The sequence below is a fragment of the Rhinolophus hipposideros genome (assembly GCF_964194185.1).
Source record: "Rhinolophus hipposideros genome assembly, chromosome: 20".
In the NCBI taxonomy this organism is placed as follows: domain Eukaryota; kingdom Metazoa; phylum Chordata; class Mammalia; order Chiroptera; family Rhinolophidae; genus Rhinolophus; species Rhinolophus hipposideros.
The window spans coordinates 18,413,217-18,434,375 of NC_138066.1; the positions used below are offsets into that span (position 1 = coordinate 18,413,217).

The 21,159-nt window shown below is 34.7% G+C and overlaps 1 protein-coding gene across 10 annotated transcripts in view; it reads left to right on the forward strand.

Moving 5' to 3' along the window:
* NF1 (neurofibromin 1) overlaps nucleotides 1-21,159 on the forward strand; it is a 198,798-nt gene that overhangs the window by 31,478 nt on the left and 146,161 nt on the right. For all 10 annotated transcript variants that reach the window (XM_081029818.1, XM_081029823.1, XM_081029819.1 and 7 more), the window contains exons 2-11: nucleotides 1,944-2,087; nucleotides 3,782-3,865; nucleotides 6,697-6,887; nucleotides 12,797-12,903; nucleotides 14,599-14,666; nucleotides 14,920-14,995; nucleotides 15,678-15,835; nucleotides 19,249-19,422; nucleotides 19,979-20,101; nucleotides 20,355-20,429. In XM_081029818.1, coding sequence (XP_080885944.1) covers nucleotides 1,944-2,087; nucleotides 3,782-3,865; nucleotides 6,697-6,887; nucleotides 12,797-12,903; nucleotides 14,599-14,666; nucleotides 14,920-14,995; nucleotides 15,678-15,835; nucleotides 19,249-19,422; nucleotides 19,979-20,101; nucleotides 20,355-20,429 — 1,200 coding nt within the window. The remainder of the gene's footprint in view (nucleotides 1-1,943; nucleotides 2,088-3,781; nucleotides 3,866-6,696; nucleotides 6,888-12,796; nucleotides 12,904-14,598; nucleotides 14,667-14,919; nucleotides 14,996-15,677; nucleotides 15,836-19,248; nucleotides 19,423-19,978; nucleotides 20,102-20,354; nucleotides 20,430-21,159) is intronic.

Below are 21,159 nucleotides of genomic sequence, written 5' to 3' on the forward strand. Positions count from 1 at the left end.
GTGGCTTAAAAATACACAAAATTATTGTCTCACAGTTTTTGTGGATCAGGAATCTGGGTAGCTGAGTTCTCTGCTCAGGCTTGCACCAGGCTGAAATCAAGGTGTTGGTTGGGGCCTGTGAGCTTATGAGGCTTGAGGTCGTCTCCCAAGCTCACCTGTTGTTGGTAGAATTTAGGTTCTCACAGTTGTCAGACTGAGGCCCTCAGCTCCTAGAGGCTGTGTGCTGGGCTTTTCCCACAGTATGGTAGTTTGCTTCTTTAAGACCAACAAGGCATTTTTGCTACTTCAAGTCACTTATGGCTCAGCTGGTTAGGACAGGCTCATTCAAGATAATTTCTCCTATGATTAACTCAGAGTCAACTGATTAGAGACCTTAATTGCACCTACAAAGTCCCTTTCACCATATTATAGGGTGTGTGTGTAGGGATTTAGTATAAGGAATTGGCTCATGTGATTTTGGAGGCTGGGAGGTGCCATGATCTGCCATCTGCAAGTGGGAGACTCAGGAAAGCTGGTGATGTAATTCAGTCTGAGTCCACAGGCCTGAGAACCAAGGGAGCTGATAGTGTAGATTCCAGTCTGGATTTGAGGGCCTGAGAATCAGGAGTGCTGAGAGCAGAAGATCAATATCCCAGCTTAAATAGTCAGGTGGAAGGGACTGATTCTTCCTTTCTCTGCCCTTTTGTTCTATTCAGGCCCTCAATGGATGATGCCCACTAACATTGGGGTCAGGGAGAGGAGCAAACTGCCTTACAGAGTGCAGCTACTCAAATGCTAATTTAATCAGGAAACACTCTCAGAGACACACCCGGAAATGTTTAGCCCAATGTCTGTGTACCTTGTGATTCAATCAGGTAGACACAAAATTATCCATCACAGAGGGATTTGGGGACATTCACGAACTACATTGCAGCCACTACCATCTTCTAAAATCCCCTTTTTCTGTTCTTTCAGGTTTTTTGCCTTCATAATCTTTGCAGATAACATGATGTAATTCTGTAGCTTCTGTTCTGCCCCTCCTGTAAACACCAAAAAATGCTTTCCCTTTTTTTATTTAGTAATTCTTTACTATCAAATTAGTCATCTGTTATTAATTGACTAAACAAACTTGGGCATGCCACGTGGTCATTCTACTTTTAGTTGAACCATTTTAAAAAGGAGAAAGCTGGGCTTGGCTTGTTTATTCCCAGAGGAACCTCACCAGCGCTCTTGATTTGATTAGTAGGATCCAATACTCAGTAAACACGTGCATGATGATTTCAATACAAAGTGCTACTCTTGAGCAGAGCAGACATGAACTCCTTGGTATTACAACTTAACTCATTCTCAGATAAACGTAAATAAACATGGTCCCCTTAAAGGATACTTTCTTCCGTGAGATGTAGCTATTTGTCTTGCTGTTTGTTACTCCCTCAACTGTATTTGAGGGTGGTTATCTTACCTGAGTCCGTCTTACTCTGTTTATTCCAGGTTATGCAGTTTTTTTCTCATTTTCGAACAAGCTGCTGCTATTTGCCATTATTGACTAGAGGTCTGGGGCATAGATTTTCTTGGTCTGTTGTTCTGTTAATGCTTGAGTTCAAGGTCTAAGGGAAAGGATCTTGTGTGTTTTATTGCAGACATTCTCTGGAATAATGTTTAGCTATAAGGAAATAGCTCTATTTCTGTGACTCATTATTCTCTCTTCTATCGTGCTGGGTAAGGATTTAATTTAGTAGATAGAGATTTATGACTTCCAGAAAGAAAGCTGCAAAATTTGAAATTTCCAAAGAATATTAGATTTGCTCTAAATGCTATTAGATATAGAAAATTGGAGCTTGAAATACAAATATAGGTAACAGGTTGATAAAATTTTCCCCAAAATCTCGTGATTTTTCAATGAGAAATAGAGTTCTTTTTAGTCATTTTCAAGTATAAGCTAACAATTTTGGTTTTTTTTTCAGCTTCCAATAAAAACGGGACAGCAGAACACACATACCAAAGTCAGCACCGAACACAATAAGGAATGTCTTATCAATATTTCCAAATACAAGTTTTCTTTGGTTATTAGCGGCCTCACGACTATCTTAAAGAATGTTAACAATATGGTAAGTTTTGGGTCACTGTTCTGTGGGGGGATTTATTTTGGCTTGTTTTTTATCTAAATATTTGGAGCAGTATATTTTGCAGTATAGAAAGTCATTTTCTGTAAACTCTGGGTATAAACATTCACCTTATTTTGTGGATAAACACCGGTAACCTTTTAACTTTCACGTAAGCTTTGCTTCTTTCCCTTAGATAAGTCTCAGATTTGTGACCCTGTCTCCTTCCCATTATTTTTCTGGAATTAGGATTTCATACAAATTTTGTGCGTGTCCTGTAGGAATTGATCGTAGTAATCTATTAAGATATTTTCCTTAGCTTCTTATGTGAATATTTACATATTAGATTGTCCCAGTCCTAAGCAGATGGTAAATAACATAGGGCCTTGTAGTTAAAATATGAGATTGCTTTTATGAAAATAGTATTCTGTTTCCTGCTTCCTGTGGTCTGTGACACATTCTATAATACCCCTTGTTGAAACAGTTTTCCTCCAATACCAGTTTCCTCAAGTTACTCCACTGTGAAAGCTTATAATTGCTTTTTCCCCCATTTTATAAAATCTGTTTGCATTCTTAGACTTCAAAGTACTCCAACTGTTCTCTCTCTGTACCTTTGAACACATTTCTCCTGTCTCTCTCAGGTGATTCCTTTCTCCCTCTCAAGTCCTATCTAAAATCTCCTTTATACTCAGTTTCAGATCAACTGATCTGGCTATTTCCTGACTAAATCCAAACTGCTCTTATTGTCTTTAGCACTTATAACCACAACTTGTGTTGTTTGTATTGAGCTATGAAACTGACTTCTGATTGTAGATTGTGGAAATCCGTTCCATTTTTATAGTCACATCATCTTCGGTGTGTTTTCTTTTTGAAAAACTGATTAGCTAGTACCCAGGCTTATACAAAACTGATAAATTGGAGGTGTGAGCAATCATTTGTGTTACAAAGAAATTTTCTCTTTATGGAAAAGAAATCAAAATTTTCTGAAAAAACAGGACTTTTAATAAATATATAAAGTGATTTACAGAATACATTTAAGGTTTAGTGGAACTCTTCTGTCGCACAGTGCGTGGGGCAGAGTGATAGGATTTTACTTATATAATAAGTGGCCATGTTCCCAGTTAGATTGAAAATATTTTAACATTTGGAACCTTCTTTCAAAACAAAAACAAAAACAGTGTTATGAAATTGGCATTTATTTAGTACTTACTGAGTAAATTGAATTGTGGAAACCATAGTCTCTTGTTGGTATTCAATTTAAGGATATTCAGTTTAAGGATGGTGAATGCTTAAATGTCACCATAAGTGGTATTACAGTATTTTTTGCTATAAGAATTTAGACTGATTATTTTGTGGCTTCAGTGTGGTTAAATGCTCCATTCAAGATTCTGGTAAAGATCTGTACGTGTATGTAAATCTTACATATTTTTAAAGTATAAACCAAAGTCACTACTTTTACTGTTACAAGGCTAATAATAATGGCAGACTGTAATAAATGCCAGCATTTTTGTTTGCTTGATAATTTATTTTGTGTGAGCATTAGGATAAAATCAGAAATAATAGAGTTAAATACATTATAATCTGGGAGATGAAATGGAATACTTGATTTTCTTGATCCTTAGACCCTCACTTTTCAGATGTGTGCTGATTGTGGAGAGTAATAACCAACTTTCAGTGTTCTGAATATCTTTTTCTTGTAGAGAATATTTGGAGAAGCTGCTGAAAAAAATTTATATCTCTCTCAGTTGATTATATTGGATACACTGGAAAAATGTCTTGCTGGGGTAAGTAAATCTGTTCTTCAATAGGCAGGTTTTGTGAATTTAATTTTGAGTTGATCTGATGTACCAAAATACAGGTGTGGACAAGAACAGTCATATGGATTTTTTTTTTTTGTCTAAGACATGCATGTGACTTTTTTTTTTAAAGATTTTATTGGGGAAGGGGAACAGCGTGTACTTCCAGGGCTTTTTTCCAAGTCAAGTTGTCCTTTGAGGCTTAGTTGTGGAGGGCGCAGCTCAGCTCCAGGTCCAGTTGCCGTTGCTAGTTGCACGGGGCGCAGCCTACCATCCCTTGTGGGAGTCAAAGCGGCAGCCTTGTGGTTGAGAGCACACTGACCCATGTGGGAATCGAACTGGCAGCCTTCAGAGTTAGGAGCATGGAGCTCCAACCACCTGAGCCACTGGGCTGGCCCCATATGACTTTTTTAAACAGAGTGGATGGAGTGAAATAAATAAGTTTTCAATTAAATAGATTTAAATTTACTTATAAAGTGTTAAGCTTGAGCCACATATATTTCAGGTTTTTTAGAAAAGATTTCATGAAAAAAGATTTTATGAAACTTAATTGAAACTCTAAAAAGTGGGTGTGGTATAACATATAATGCATAAAATATATATTATTTTTCTCTGCTCTATCATTGACAATGTATAAGTTTTTTTCATTAAATTTATAATTAAAAGATAATACTGGGGCCAGCCCGGTGGCTCAGGTGGTTAGAGCTCCATGCTCCTAACTCCGAAGGCTGCCGGTTCGATTCCCACATGGGCCAATGGGCTCTCAACCACAAGGTTGCCAGTTCGATTCCTCGAGTCCCGCAAGGGATGGTGGGCTGCGCCCCCCGCAACTAACAAGAGCAACTGGACCTGGAGCTGAGCTGCGCCCTCCACAACTAAGACTGAAAGAACAACTTGAGCTAAATGTCACCCTCCACAACTAAGATCGAAAGGACAACAACTTGACTGGAGAAAAGTCCCGGAAGTACACACTGTTCCCCAATAAAAGTCCCATTCCCCTTCCCCAATAAAAAAAAAAAAAAAAAAAAAAAGATAATACTATTCACATTAATGAACAACTGTGTTTTCTTGGATTGCCATCAATGATTTTATGGTTGTCTCTTGATTTTCATTTTTACATCAAAGTAAGTTGAAGTAGTTTAAGATGGACTGAAGTATGTGTTTATCATATCAAGTAGTTGAAATAGCTAAACGAAAGTGAACAAATACTTACCAATATCACATTATGATTAAAATTTTGTGTAATTTAAGGAATCTTAAATACTTTTATTTCTGTATATATTACCATTATTCAAAAGATTGAGTACTTCTACAATGTTTTATTTATAATTGGCGTTAGTTTAAACATGTATATTGTTCGGTTAGCCTGTAAATGAGAAATAGGCATTGTCACTCAAATTTTGTAGTTTTTTGTGATATCTGTTTACTTACAGTCCATATATTTCAGTGTATTTGAATCTGAAAGCATTTGGAATTGCAATTACAGAATCAGGCATAGTGCACAATTATACAAAATTTTGTTCTTTGACATCATGCTTGGTATTTGTATATAGATACTAAAGCCTTTAGATGAAATATTGATGTGGAACAGTCTATCTGCAGAATAGCGTACCTATTGATTGTTTTGTTAATTGTAGAGCTTTATTAACATTAGGCTTATCAAACTTGGTGTCATTCACAGTGAGACCACATGGCATTATGTACTTCTGATGTGATGTAATAGGAACTGTACTGAGTTACCTAAAGTGTTTGACCTCAATGTAGTCAGACGTAGGTTTAGGTTCCACCATACAGAAAATATAGTAACTAGAAGAACAAGTTAAGTTACACCACTAAGGAATAATCAAATCAACAACATGGAACTTTTATAAGACAACTGGCCCATTTTCTTTAAAATACCAATGTTACAGAAAGTAAAAATGGTGTCATATAGGTGGGGGATAGTTTTAGAGTAAAGAGACTAAAGGATTAGAATAAAGAGACTAAAGGAACCTAACAACCATGCTGCAATCTATGACCCTTTTTGAAGCTATGAAAGACGTTTTGGGAGCAGTTGGAAAAATTTGAATGCAGATTGGGTATTAGCTGATAAAAGGGAATTGATTATTTTTCCTTGGCGTGATGATCAGTTGAAGTTGTATTGGAGAATGGCCTTATTTTTAAGAGACGCTGGAGTATGTAGGGGTCAAGTATTACCGTGTTTCCTGAAAATAAGACCTAGCGGGACCATCAGCTCTAATGCGTCTTTTGGAGCAAAAATTAATGTAAGACCCAGGTCTTACAAACATGGTATGATGTTTCTAACTTACTTTGAAATGGTTCAACCAAAACAAAATTATTTGTAATAAGTAACATCTATCTGTTTTGTCAATCTGTTCAAAAGTGGGTGTGATTGCCCATCCGGGAATTTATTTGGCTATTGAGACAGATGATACAATGCACTCACTAATTAATATGAGTAATGTTTATTTAGAACTCACAACAAACTGGGGATTCCCAGGAGGGGAAGGGCTTATGTGGGGATTTGTTGAACAGGGAACAGGCAGGAGTGGGTGTGGGAGGCTAAAGAAGATGGATGGGGGAACTAGACTTTTATTGTAATTAAGAGGTGAAAGATGGAACAATCCTCTTTATTAGACTAGCTATAGATAGATACAGTAAACATGATGAAATATTAACAATTATTGAATCTAGATGATGAGTGTAAATATGGGTATTATTCTATTTCAACTCGTGTATATTTGAAAATTTTCATAATAGAAAATATTTATGTGTAAATTTAAGAAAGTTTTAGAATTACGTGATTATTTCTATTTCAGCAACCAAAGGACACAATGAGATTAGATGAAACAATGCTGGTCAAACAGTTGCTGCCAGAAATCTGCCATTTTCTTCACACCTGTCGTGAAGGAAACCAACATGCAGCTGAACTTCGGAATTCTGCCTCTGGGGTTTTGTTTTCTCTCAGCTGCAACAACTTTAATGCAGTCTTTAGTCGCATTTCTACCAGGTTAGTGTATAAATCTACGTAGGACTGTTGCAAATAATATAAATTTTAGAAGTCTTTCTTTAGTTCTACATGAAAATAAAAAGTTGACAGAAATGAGTTTGACCTGGGCTTTTATAGACATTTTATACATTGATTTCTTAAATTTGTATTATGTAACATTGTGATATTGATATGTACAACTAAATGTGAGTACTGTTATAAACTTGAAAGTCTAAATTTTAGGAAAAAAATGTCACCTGTGACCAGGGTTTTTTTTTTTTTTTTTTTTTTTTTTTTTTTTTAACACTATGTATGAATTTTTGGTTTGGCTTTTTAACATATTATTTCTTTAAATGAAATTAGCCAATCAGATAGAATAATTGATAAGAGTAGTCAGAATTCTAATGATCTCACCGCTCTGCTCCTTATCATAAGATCCTAAGTTACCCAAAAACAAACAAACAAAAAAACAAACAAAAAAAAATCACAAAAAAAGCCCAAAACAAAAAAGAAACCCAGAAATATGAAAGTGAATAATTTCAAAGTAGAAATTTCCAGAAAGTGGATTGTGTTTTGAAAGTGTATGAACTGTAAAAGTTCCCATTTGTTGAACATTTACAGCATATGTTGTGGTGTTTTATTCTCAGAGTATCCCTGAAATGTAGGTGATACTTCCCCCATTTTACAGGTAAGCAAACTGCTGTATTTTGCCATGTATGACGCACTCCCGTGTAAAATGCTCACCCACATTTTTGGCCCAAACTTTCAGAGAAAAATATCTTTCATTTTAATTTAATTTTTTAATTCAAAGTTTTATTTGTTTACATTTAGGTACTTGTTTTTTGTATTATAAAGGTATTTTACCATTTATTTTTTAACATGTTATGGTACAAGAAATTTTATGTACCAAATAATTACAAAACACAAGAACAGATACAAGGTACAAGAAATTTCATGTTCCAAATAATTACAAAACACAAGAACAGGTACAAGGTACAAGAAATTTTATGTATTCATAACAAATTTACGATATTTATGCATCATTGAAGGGTGAGAACTCTTCGTTGTTGCAAGTTCATTTTAAGTTCAACAAAACCTACCTATCATATTCCAGGGTGTTATTTTGTATACAGATAACGTTATTGATTTCTGGAGTCACACTTTTAACCCAGAAGCATAAATAAAAGAATTAAAAACATTTATATAGATATGGAATTAGTACTACCCATGTATAATGCACATCCTTATTTCCCTCTCACAAATTTGGGCTAAAAAGTGCGCATTATACACAGCAAAATACAGTAATACCCAAAGAAGATATCAAGATGATAGGCCAAAATGGAGGTCCCCAAATTCCTAAGTCAGACTGGCTCCAGAGTCTATTAGTTTTATTATACCGGATTTGCTGCTTCCCTGTAGGTCTATTTTAGCCACCTTTTGGTGAATGAAATCCTTTTTTATAATGTACTGCTGTGCTTTAAAATTATATGATAAATATAATTTGAGCTTTCATTGATGATTAAAAATCATTATGTGATTATCAGTTGTGATATGCTAGGGAGAAATTGGCATAGGCAGTGCTCTATGGAATAGAATTATAACTGACAATGGCAAGTAACTCTGGAACTTGCTTTCGTGCAAATGATTTGCCTTTCTTATGAAAGTAGAGTCAAATGGATCCTTAATTATGACCCAGTAGGAAGTATAAATCACTGAGTGTTCAGTGAATCAAAGAATAATACAGAATAGAGAAAAATATTCCTCTTTGCTCATTGGTATCTGCATCTTTTGACTTGTTTGTTGTGTGAACAGTGGACTTCTATAAGCAGATTCATTTATTCTCCTGTTGTTTTACGACAGGTGTGAATGAGAATATGCATCGTGATTTGAGAATTTATGCTATGGTGTTTTGGGGGAATTGGCTAACTTCAAAATCCTGCAGTCTTGTTAATAAAAAAATGACATTTCTATAATCATGCTGCTAGGCAATAATATTCTTCAACCTCTCATCAGAACTCTGGGTGCAAATAAAATTAAAATTTTACTTAACGGCATAATATGATTGGTAATGTTTGTAATGTTTATACAATATACAATGTTTTCATGAAATCTTTTGAGCGATAACATTTCATATTCTGAGGAATAATATACTCTGAAGCAGCAAGGTAACAAACACCTAGGGACTAGGAGTGCAAAAATTATAAAAAACGAAACCCCTTCTTTGTTTAGGTGACTACTAGACCAGCCTTACTGTGTGAAATAATCTTACGTTGAAGGTTGGAAAAGAATACAGTGTTTTTTAAGTCTATCCAAGCATGAGTTGCTTTATAAAACACAGCAAATTGTTCCCCCTTTGAAAACTCGAGACATTTTCTAGGCACCTAAGGTCTTATTTTGCAGCATTAGCACACATAAAAATAGACAACTTTCGTGTATTTCCGGAATCTAGTTCACTGTTTCCAGAATAGAAGTTGTGTCTCCAGAATAAGCCAGTTTCTTTAGCTTTCTGAGGACAGACTGCTCAGAAATGGGATCTATGAAATATACGTGTTTCAGACAACTGCATTTGCTCTTTCATTTAGCTTGTGCCAGAAATAGGAGCTGATCTTGTTAGAGGACCACTCACCTATAAAGCCATTATGATGGTTTACTTTAGATGGAGAGATCTTATGACATTGCTGTTATAGCATTTGGTGACTTAAAATATGCAAGTGACTAGAATGGCAGTTCTTTTCTAAAGATTGGCTTTATATCTCGTATCTAATAGGTGAATCAATATCATGAAAATTAATTGTGTTAGACCATTCTACTTGTCTACAAATGTTTCTCTATTAGGATTAACATTAGCTTTTGATATTTCTGAGTTTTGCTTTTCTTAAAGGGAATGTGGGCTACAGATCTTAAGCTAACTTTATTATTCTGCCAAAGTATACCATGTTCTGTGGCTTTGGTACTCTTTCACGGAGAGGATTAGCTGCTTTCTCCACAGAATTACTGTATAACTGCACTAGATCTAATTGTTTTTTAGCGGGAGGGCCCTGCAGAGTATCTAATTTGGCATACTACCAGAAGCAGAACACCCAGTGACTTTAAAAGTTGTATTTGATTCTTTTATTATACAAATCTGCTGTGTGTTTTTTTATGGTTTCTTATTCTTTTTAATAGTTTTAAATTTCTTGTATTTCTCTAATCATTTAAAACATACTTATATTCTCCTTAAGACTGTTAAATGATCTCATATATTTATGTGTGCCATCTCTTCTTCATAGTGCATTATTTCCCCTCTGTTTTATAAACTCTGATTACAAATTCACCTCTAGTGCAGTCTGCATTTTCTTTGGGAATCTCGTGCATTTGCGTTTGCCAAGTGCCCAGCTCTGGAAATATTTTTTTTGTGAATTTCTCATCCCCAGATTGTATGGGTAGCATAACTGTGGACCTCAAACCCTTATAAGGTAATAGCCCTGGGTGACTTTTACCCCTACTGTAAGCTTAGACAGCAGACAAACTTCCTGTGCTGGTAGCTATTCCCCTCCACCACCCTCCCTTATTCCCTCCATTCCTCTCTTCTTCCCTACCTCTCTTTCCCTCCTTCTCTCCCTTCCTTCCTTCATTTCCTGCTGTCTCTCTTTTTTTTAGGGAGTGCATAGCTCTTTTTAGTCACGTTTTATACAAGGCCCCAGTTCTACTCGCTGCATCATTACGGTACAAGGCTTTGCAATCAGCCTTATGTGGACATATGCCCCAAAACCTTTAGATTAAGGAGAGAAAAAAGCCTTCCTTTATTGCAAGGCCAGACGCTGCCTTCAAAACCATCCCTGGTTTTCAGTTTCCTTTTCATTTTTGGACCTGGGAGGGTGGGTGGGTGGGTGGTGTTTGTTTCACTTTATTACTTGTACTATGCATTTTAAATATCTTTCTGTTGTTCAGTTTTACCTGGTCTTTCTAGATGTTTTAGTGGTCGGTTTTCCACTTCATTTCTTTTGCTCAAACTCTTGAGTTCTCTGCTTCAGGAATGATGTTTAAGCTTCACAAAATACCCCTTCCCTATGGAAATAACTGACTATAAGAGGAATTAAACTTTCCTTCCATTTTTCATAGCCACAAGAATCAGCTTTTCAAAAGTTGGTGTTGCTGATTTATTAAGTTGTATTTCCTTAGGAGTCATATTCCATATTTTTGGGCTCTGTGCAGCAGCTGTGGAATTTTTAGCATGTAAATCATGCTAAAGGTATTGAGGACCTTCTCATTCCCAGTGTGTACTGCTAAGCTTTTCTTACCCTGATGATATGAAGAGCTTTAGTGTAAATGCTTAGAATAATTCTAATGTTAGCTATACATCTGTAGGATAAAGCAAGTGGAAGAATTTGAGAAGGAAGGAATAGGATTGATTTCATTTTTAGCAACTGAAGGTTTAGTGTGATGATTCATGTCAGTTTTAAACCGCACTAAAATGGTTACAATTTGAGTTAATATTATGAATAAGAGCATATAATATTTGTGCCTTTTCACCATCTCTCTTTCTCTCTGCATTTATGGAAGTTAGTAATTCCGTTCTGCTTACATTATTTGATGTTTATTAATTGAAATGAGTATGCCTCATTAGGGAGCACAATTCAATAGATCAGCAATATCAGGTTTTGAGAAAGTAATCTTTATGGTTGTTAGTGAAAAATGGAAGAAAACTTTAACCTCTTTTACTTAGACTTAAGTGAATTTTTATTATCAGTTTTAAAAATATTTTTGTTGTGTTAAATTTTTCTACATTTGTGACAACTTCATATTTAATATAAGGGACATTTTGGGTTTAGGTATATTCTTAATCTTAAAAGCTTAAGTTCTGTGAGGGAGGGACGTTAATAAATAATCACATAAACGCCTGTACAGACTATGAGAAGAAGTGCAAAGAAAAAAGGCTTATTTATTTTGCTCAGTACAAAGTAAATGTATCCTGCAAATGTAGATCAAATATGGTATTTATCTAATATAATCTGCAAGGCATATGTTCCAAGGCCCCCAGGAGAGGCCTGGCACCACGGGTGGTGGCAAATCCTTCATATGCTATGTTTTTTCTATACGTACACACCTTTTCACTTAAAGGAATCACTTTACGACTTCCCTTTGGCACATCCAAATTGCCAGCATCACTACTTAGGCACTTTAGGGCCATTACTAAGTAAATAAGGGTTCCTTAAACACAAGCACCGTGACACCATGATGCCTGCTAGGATAACTGAGACAGCTACTAAGTGAGTATCGGGCAGGGCTATATACATGGCTATGCTGGACAAACGGGTGATTTACTTCCCAGGCAGGACGGAGCAGACCACACGAGTTTTCATCATGCTACACATGATGAACACTTAGGGATTGTTTATTTCTGGAATTTTCCAATATAATGTTTTTGGACTATGGTCGACCTTGGGTACCAGCAGAAAGCAAAACCGCTGCTAAGTGGGGACTACGGTATCATTCATGTTTCTGACGTCTCGTTGATGTGAATAGAAGTTAATAAGCTTTATCTTTATTTTACTTATAATTTGAATTTTTGAGAAATTTTTATTATAGGAAAAAGATTAAAATACACATAGGATGGTATTTCAACTACCCATGCATCTCTCACTCTGCTTCAGTACCTATCAGCATGTTGTGATTTTTAAAAAAATAAAAGTTGTATCTGTTTAAAGTGTACGACATGACTTGGTATAAATATGCATAGTAAAGTTAACTGGATTATCGTGGTTCCTTTCATCATGTTCCCTAAATTTTGTTACCTTCCTTTCAATTTTCATAAGAAATATTTTTATTTTTATACATGTGTGTTTTTTCTTATAAACTCATCATTGGGGTGAGAAGAACCTGTTCAATTCAGAATTTTGGACTATCCTAAGACTTACGTTGATAAATTATTTTTGGTTTTTACTTTTCAGGTTACAGGAATTGACTGTTTGTTCAGAAGACAACGTTGATGTTCATGATATAGAATTGTTACAATATATCAACGTGGATTGTGCAAAATTAAAACGACTCTTGAAGGGTACGTTTAAATGTATGATCTATCTGAAATTAATCACTGTGTGTGAAAAACCAGTATTTTGAATGTACTAATTGTGTTGAGCTACAACATTAAAATGGATTTTATAATGCAAATGTCCCTGTGAAATGAACAATAATACACTCATGGTTCAACCAATTTTGAACCTTTGAAAACACTACAACAGAGAAAATGAATATCTTAAATCTTGGCAATGGAAAATTTTGTTCAACTACAATTTTTGCTTTTAATAAAGAGAATTAAAAAAAGAGGATATAAGGGTGATGTTTAATTTTTTTAGAATTTCATCTCTGAAGGATACCCATATGTTATTGACGTTATCTGTTTAGCTATTGTAGGGCTTAAAGCAGATAGTGTAGCAGGGTGACAAAGTTTCACTTCAGAAGATGAAGGAACCAGAAGATTGTGATCTTATGAGAGGAGGAATTGAGTCAGGAATCTCATTTCTAACATTTCTGTTTTCAGCTCTGTTATTGACTGACTTTGCAGCGTTGCAAAGTTTCTTACTTTCAGTGTCTAGTTTTGCTTCCTTGTAGAACATGTCAATAGTAGTCCTACCTGGGAATATTTTAATGCCTAATATGTGATTTTAAATGTTTGGGAAGTGCTTTTTATGATTAGATGGATTGAAATAAACTATCAGAAAGAATTGAGAGGTTTTTTTTGTGGTAAGCAGGGAGTGTTAATATAAACCAAATATCAATGAGCATTGTTAATAAACATTGAGTAAAAATACCTAACTTCATTTTATAAAAATTGTGTTTTAGTTTTATGTAATATTGGATCCCGGCTAACTTAAACATGGAACCTTATATGATTGACACTTCTTTTTATTTTACTTTGTATATTGATCAAGGAATTGTCAATAGTGTTTTTAATGTTTGACCTAAAAGGAGATTTAGTTATATTAACTTTGAAAACCTCAGCAGTTCTGCAGCGTAATTTTCAAAATACGTTGTTTAGTTTTCTTAACATTTGCTTTAAACTCAATAAGTAGTTCACCAGAGATGTAAAAAGGCTATATCTATATGGATGAATGCTGTAAAGCTGTGTTCTATCTATATTACCCTTGTTCACAATGTTTAATTTTAGGTCATTAGCCTTATAAAACCAAGCAACAATTATATCACTTTCTAGTAACTTTAATAAAGGAAACAATGGATCATTTTATCTATTACATCAAAATATGGACAAATATTCAGCAATTATTTTAGATTATAAGGAACCACCACTCAATTCGTAGTTGAAATTTCAAGATTTTAATCTCTCATGAAACACTGACAAATTAAGGACGTGATTGTCCGTGAGTGGCAGAACCATGGATGATGTTTTAACTTTCCCTTAGACTATTGTTTATGTCTTGAATTTTCTACAACGACCATGTGTTTTATGCTTTTTAAAAAAGCGAGCCCTTATTAAAAACAAAACAAAGGAAAAAAACTCACAACAACCTTTAAAGTTCAAGGCATATTTTCTTTTTATTGAGTTTTGTTTTTAGTTGACTCAGCCTGTGAGTTTTTGGTTTATGTTAATTGTCTTTACCTTTACATTGCTTACAAATAATACTGGAACAAAAGTCTGTATGTGAAAGGAAAGGGTTTTTTTTATTAGTAGCTCTGAATTAGTAGTTCTAACTAATTAACCTAGAGTTAATTTTAAAACTTTTTTCCCCTCCAGAAACAGCATTTAAATTTAAAGCCCTAAAGAAGGTTGCACAGTTAGCAGTTATAAATAGCCTGGAAAAAGTAAGTTATAACCTTTTTGGTATTAAAGTTTTGTTAATTTTTGGCTATAAATGTTGCTGTCTTTAGTATTTCGAATCAAAAAGTCATGACTTGAGTGATTATGTCACATTAATTTTTAGGAAGAATGCATTGCAATATTCTTGCAAAGGAAATTAGAAGTTTTTGATATAATTGGAGCCGTATGACACTTTATTTACTATGTTAAAAAGATATCCCTGCTTCCAGATACAAACATATTTTTTATTATTTGTAGGCATTTTGGAACTGGGTAGAAAATTATCCAGATGAATTTACAAAACTGTACCAGATTCCACAGACTGATATGGCCGGTAAGGATAAGATTGTGTGTTTTTTTCTCTTTTAAACTCCTACTCTTTCCAAGTTATTTTTGTTATTAGGGTGTTTTTACATCCTTTCCACTGATGTCAAATAGGAAATATTTTTCTCATATTTCTAATTATCCTCAACTCTTTTCCTTTTCTTTGAGCAAATAGAAAAAGACGTTTGAAACAAAGGCCTAATCTTTCATTAGAGTTGTGAATTGGGTATTTGATGCCTCTTTGTTGTAGAGAAGCACTTTTTTGTGCTCTGAGGCTTTATTTTGTATTTAGAGTGATATGTATAAAGTGGTAATATCTAGAATTCTCGAGACACACTGCAAGGCAGAGAACACAGACTCCTGGATAGCTTTGCTCATTCCTTTCGGGAAGTCTTTGTTTCTTGGGTATATCACACTTTGCAATAAGACCCTGCACATGGAGACTAAGCGTAAGTTTGGATGTTCTAAAATGTGGGCTTTTCTAGGATGGATCAAAATAGTTCTTCTAATACATGGACAATACAACATTGCTTGTCTGCTTACCTCATTGAATTCATTTAATTGTTTAAGTGAACTTCCAAGTTTATCTTTTAAAAATGGGGCCTTTGGATTTTTGGATCATGCCAGCTTTTAATGCCAGAGATTGTCTTCTCATCTAATAATATCATTGAATATTTATATTTTTCACATAGAGTGTGCAGAAAAGCTGTTTGACTTGGTGGATGGTTTTGCTGAAAGCACCAAACGTAAAGCAGCAGTTTGGCCCCTGCAAATCATTCTTCTTATCTTGTGTCCAGAAATAATCCAAGACATATCCAAGGATGTGGTTGATGAAAACAACATGAATAAGGTGAGGAGGGCAGAATTATTTCCATATGTCCAGATGTGAAGCAGTTTATTTTACTCAAAGTGTGTGTTACTTTAGGCTTAGCATTCTGTACGCACAGTATTTCAGGGGACCATTTCTAATTACAGTCACTTTCTGTCTCTGTTTGCTAACCTTAGCTGAGACATATTCACACATAAATTTATTTGGAGGGAAAATAAATGATACTACTCATTAATTAACGATTTAAAATGATCCCTGGTTTCATTCTTTTATCAGAGAAGACTAAATGGTACTTCTGTCAATGTTAAATGTAATTCCTCTCATAATCACTGCACAGGTTGCCCTGCTTGAATTCATCACTTTTGTGGTATATTTGCACGTACTTAGGTGTGTATCCACTTGGTGTTAATGAAATTGTCTGGTAACTCTTTTTAGGTATTTTAGAACAGTTTTCACAGCTTTTTATTAGGAAGGCAGAATACCACATATGTCATCTATAGTGAAATTGGCACCATAACAACCAAGGGGTGCTTATAAGATTAATACCTGGGCATTAGTCTTACATTTTAATTGAATTTATGTATGCAGTTTATTTTGCTAATACTTTTTTTTTCAACTTTGGGAGAAATACTCTTAGCTGACTAAACATAAAATGGGCTCCTGCATGTTTTGCCTATGGATGGAGAGGTTCAAAATCAGTTGAATGATTCACTGCTTTACAGAAATATAAGATAGGGAATTTATGCATTGATGTGTAAATAAATGAACTAGGTAATCCTTGAGAGTCTGTGATGCTGTGGTACTCCCATCTATATGGGATATAGGCCCATATATCCCAACTTTTCCATTGTAAGGACACCATCTTTCAGGTTAGATAGTTTTGGAGCCCTTCAAAATAGTAATTTTTTTTGGTTTGTTTATTGGGAAAATAAACGTAGGTAAAAAGCTGCTATAAATTCAGTAGTCCTCTTAAGTGAATTTAATATTTAAAAAAAAAGTGTATTTTAATAATCACAATAATATCTTTGCAAACGTTTATTGGTCGATTGTGTATCTTCTGTAAATTTCTCATTTTTCATTGAATTGTTTGTCTTCGATTGAGATTTGTGTGTGTGGGGGTGTATACTTTTTACCTGATTTCTTCTTGTAAACTTTGTTTTATGGGTTTTTGTTTTGTTTTTGCTGTTAAGATATTTTAAAATTGTATGTAGTCAATCAGTCTTGCTTTTTTTGTGTCTCCTAACTTTTTTGGTCAGACTTCTACCCAAGATTTTATTTATTTATTTTATTGAGATGCAACTCACATGCCATAAAATGTGGCCTTTTAGAGTGTACAAATCAGGGGTTTTAGAATATTAACAAAGTTGTGTAACCATCTCCATATCTAATTCCAGAATATTTTTATCATCACGAAAAGAAACCTCATACCCATCAGCAGTCACTTTTTATTTCCCTCTCACCGCAGCCTTCTGGCAACCATGAATCTGCTTTCTGTTTCTGTGAATTTGCCTGTTCTGAACATTTCATGTAAATGGAATCACATAGTATGTGACCTTTGTGTCTGAAAATCCCAAGATTTTTGAAATACTCTTTTACATTTTTCTCTAGTACTTTTCTAGGTTAGGAAGTTTAGATTTTTAAATCTTTCTGAATTTTAAAAGAGTATTATTTATTTTTTATGTACTTGCACTCTTTTCTAGTCACTTTCTTATGAGCCAGCGAGTATTAGTGGTTAATGTGTATCCTTCCATTCATATCTACTTGTTCATACAAACATTCAAATCAAAATACACCTATATACGGGGGTTGGGGGGCAGGGTGAAAACAGTGAGGGGATTAAGTAGTACAAGTTGGTAGTTCCAAAATAGTCGTGAGGACGTAAAGTAAAGCACAGGGCATAGAGTCAATGATTTAATAATAACCATAGATAGGGCCAGGTGGGTACTAGGCTAGTTAGGGGATCACGTCTTAAATTACATAAATGCCTAACCACTATATTGTACACCTGAAATTAATATAAAATAATATTGAGTGTCAACTGCAATTGAAAAATTAAAAAGGAAGGAAGGTGAAGGGGAATAAGAAGTTAAAGTTTCCAGGTATAAAACAGTTAAGTCATGGGGATGTAATGTACAGCATTAGAAATATAGTCAATAACATTGTACCTTGTGATAGCATGGGGACTGTATCAGATGGGTGCGGGACTTACCATGGTGATCACTTCTTTAGGTACAGAAACGTTGACTAACTATGATGTACACCTGAAACTAATATAATATTGTATGTTACCTCTATTTTAATAAAAATCTTTAAAAAACTAAAATACACATATGTAGGATAGTGGTTGACTTTTCTCCCCCTATTTTTCCTGTTCTCTATTTCATTTATCTTTGCTCTAATCTTTATTACTTCCTTCCTTCTCCTAGCTTCGGGTTTACTTTGTTCTTCTTTTTCTAGTTTCTGAAGGTATACAGTTACGTGATTGATTTGAGAGCTTCGTTCTTTTTTAGTGTGAGAGTTTCTGAGTATAAATTCTTAGCACTCCTTTCACTATATCCCATACGTTTATAGTATGTTGTGTTTTCACTTTGATTTGTCTCAAGGTATTTTCTAATTTCCTTTGTGATTTTGTTTTTCTTTTACCAATGATGTTTAATTTTCACCTATTTGTGCATTTTCCAGTTTTCCTTCTGCTGTTGGGATGTCTAGTTTAATTTCATTGTGATCAGAAAAGATATTTTGTATGAGTTCAGTCTTTTACGTTTTTTAAGACTTATTTTGTTGCCTAACATATGGGCTAACTTGGAGATTGTTCCATGTGTACTTGAGAAGAATGTATATTCTGCTGTTGATTGGTGAGTTTAGCTTTTGATATGTTATTTGTGAGAATATGTGTACGTGGAAAAGTGAGGTTTTCATTTAGGAGAAAAGCCAAGGTGAGAAATTTGTTAGTGCAAAGAGGCTGGAGATCATAAGAATGTGAAGAAGAGAATTTAGAGCAACAGGACAACCTTAATTGTACTCTTAGTTAGGAGGCTGAAGGTTGAATATAGCCTGGAGTTTTAGATAAGGAGGAACAGTTTGACATTGACCGTAACCCAGACAATATATTATTGAGAAATGAAAGATAATGTAAAAAAAGAGACTATGATCAGCTGATTTCAGGGTTGAGAAATCAACCCCCTTATTTGAGAAGGACTGTTTCTACTGTTCCTTCAATAAGTCAACAGAGAACGTGAAGAACAGATTCTGGTTTTTTGGATTTGAGACACAATGAAATGATGACAACCACTTAAATCGAGACGTTAAAAACCATAAACACCAATTACGTATTTTTAGAGTATGGTTTTTAGAGGCTGATAATTTGCTCCTTTATCAGATAAATCTGGCATCTGCGACACTTCACATATTTTTGCTGTTTTTGAATTTTGTAGAAGTTGTTTCTGGACAGTCTACGAAAAGCGCTTGCTGGCCATGGAGGGAGCAGGCAACTGACCGAAAGTGCTGCCATCGCCTGTGTCAAGCTGTGTAAGGCGAGCACGTACATCAACTGGGAGGATAACTCCGTCATATTCCTGCTGGTTCAGTCCATGGTGGTGGACCTGAAGGTAACATGCTGATCATTTCTTTCCCACGAACTTGAAGGAAATTACATGAGCTTTGTGCAGTGGCAGTATCAAAGCCAATGAGGTTTATCCGAGGCGTGGTTATTGCTAATTGAAAAGTACATGAAAAATAAATTTCAAGTAGAATCGTTCAATTAGATAGGTCATTGTCGAAGATCACTGCTAACTAACACTGAAGTTCTGAGTCTTCTCTGATAATAAGTTTCTAGGACCTGCATTTGCTCTTAGTCTTCCTCAGGCTAAATAAAGTGGCATAGCGTAGGAAGAAAACATATGGTCAACCAGTTTTCTTAAATTAGCATAAGTATTCAGACTTGGCTTTAAAATAATGCAGAAAGTAAGACCTGAAAGGAATCACATATGATCCAGTAAGAATTTTATCAGACGGATGACCTCCAGCATTCATGTTTTGTGCTGCTTCTGGCACCTGCATGTTCCTGGCATCCGTGCGGATGATGTGTTGCTATTATTAAATATTAATAAAAGAAACCCTGCATGACTGTTTAAAGGCTTTTGTTTCCTTTTGGGGTTTTCATAGAACCTGCTTTTTAATCCAAGTAAACCATTCTCAAGAGGCAGTCAGCCTGCAGATGTGGATCTAATGATTGACTGCCTTGTTTCCTGCTTTCGTATCAGCCCTCACAACAACCAACACTTCAAGGTGAGAACATTGGTTTTTATCCAGTTCTATGTACTGGTACTGCGCATCCTTTATAAGTGTGAAAAGACTAGAGAGATGAGTACGTTACACTTGTATTGGTATTTCTCAAAATTGTATATCAATGTTAATTTTAAGACCTTAAAAATTTGTTCCATTTTTTAAAAAATTTCTTTTTGTTTTTCTTGTGTCCTTATTTGTGTTACTGAATATTTTTCTCATAGAAATAATGTGGTTTTTTTTCTTTCCTCTGTAGATCTGCCTGGCTCAGAATTCCCCTTCTACATTTCACTACGTGCTGGTAAATTCACTCCATCGAATCATCACCAATGTAAGTCCAAAAGGTATTGCTAAATTACTTTTAACTTTTTTTTCTTTCTTTAAATTTCCTTTTAAGGAAGACTTTCTTGGTTTATAAAAGGTTCTGAACTTAAGATGTGCGATAGAGACAGATTTCTCACAGGCGGTTATTTCTATCTAGTAACTTATATACAATTGTATTTTCCATATTCGGTCTTGACCTGAGGGCCCTTAGTGAGGAAGGTAGAGTTAATAGGATCCTTTGGAAAGGTTGAACCTAAAACATTTTGTTTGGATCCAAAGTCCTTGAGGACGATGCCAATGAAAATATAATTTAACATTTTCACCCCAAAGCTCATCACATACCATTTTAATATTCGTAGTTCTTTCCCAGCATTTGATACGTTCTGACTTGTAACATTTAAATTCAAGTAGTAGTTATTTATGTTGTAGCCCAGCCTGGTACATTAAAAAAATGGTGAGATTAGATTTGATTGTACCTTTTAGTTTTCCTTAAACAAATGAAATATTAACACACTTAAACAGAGGTGTTCACATGTTACAAAACCATGTCAGAGAAAATAAGCGAAAATAAGCAAATTTAAAGGTACTTGTGAACCCTTCAACTCTGATGTGAGTACATTCAATAGAAAGTTAGTGAAACCGTATCAGATTTGGACCATGGATTTAAAAAATTCTGTTCTCATTATGAACAATCACATTTTGAAGATTCTTAAGTGTTGTTTACCACAACTCCACTT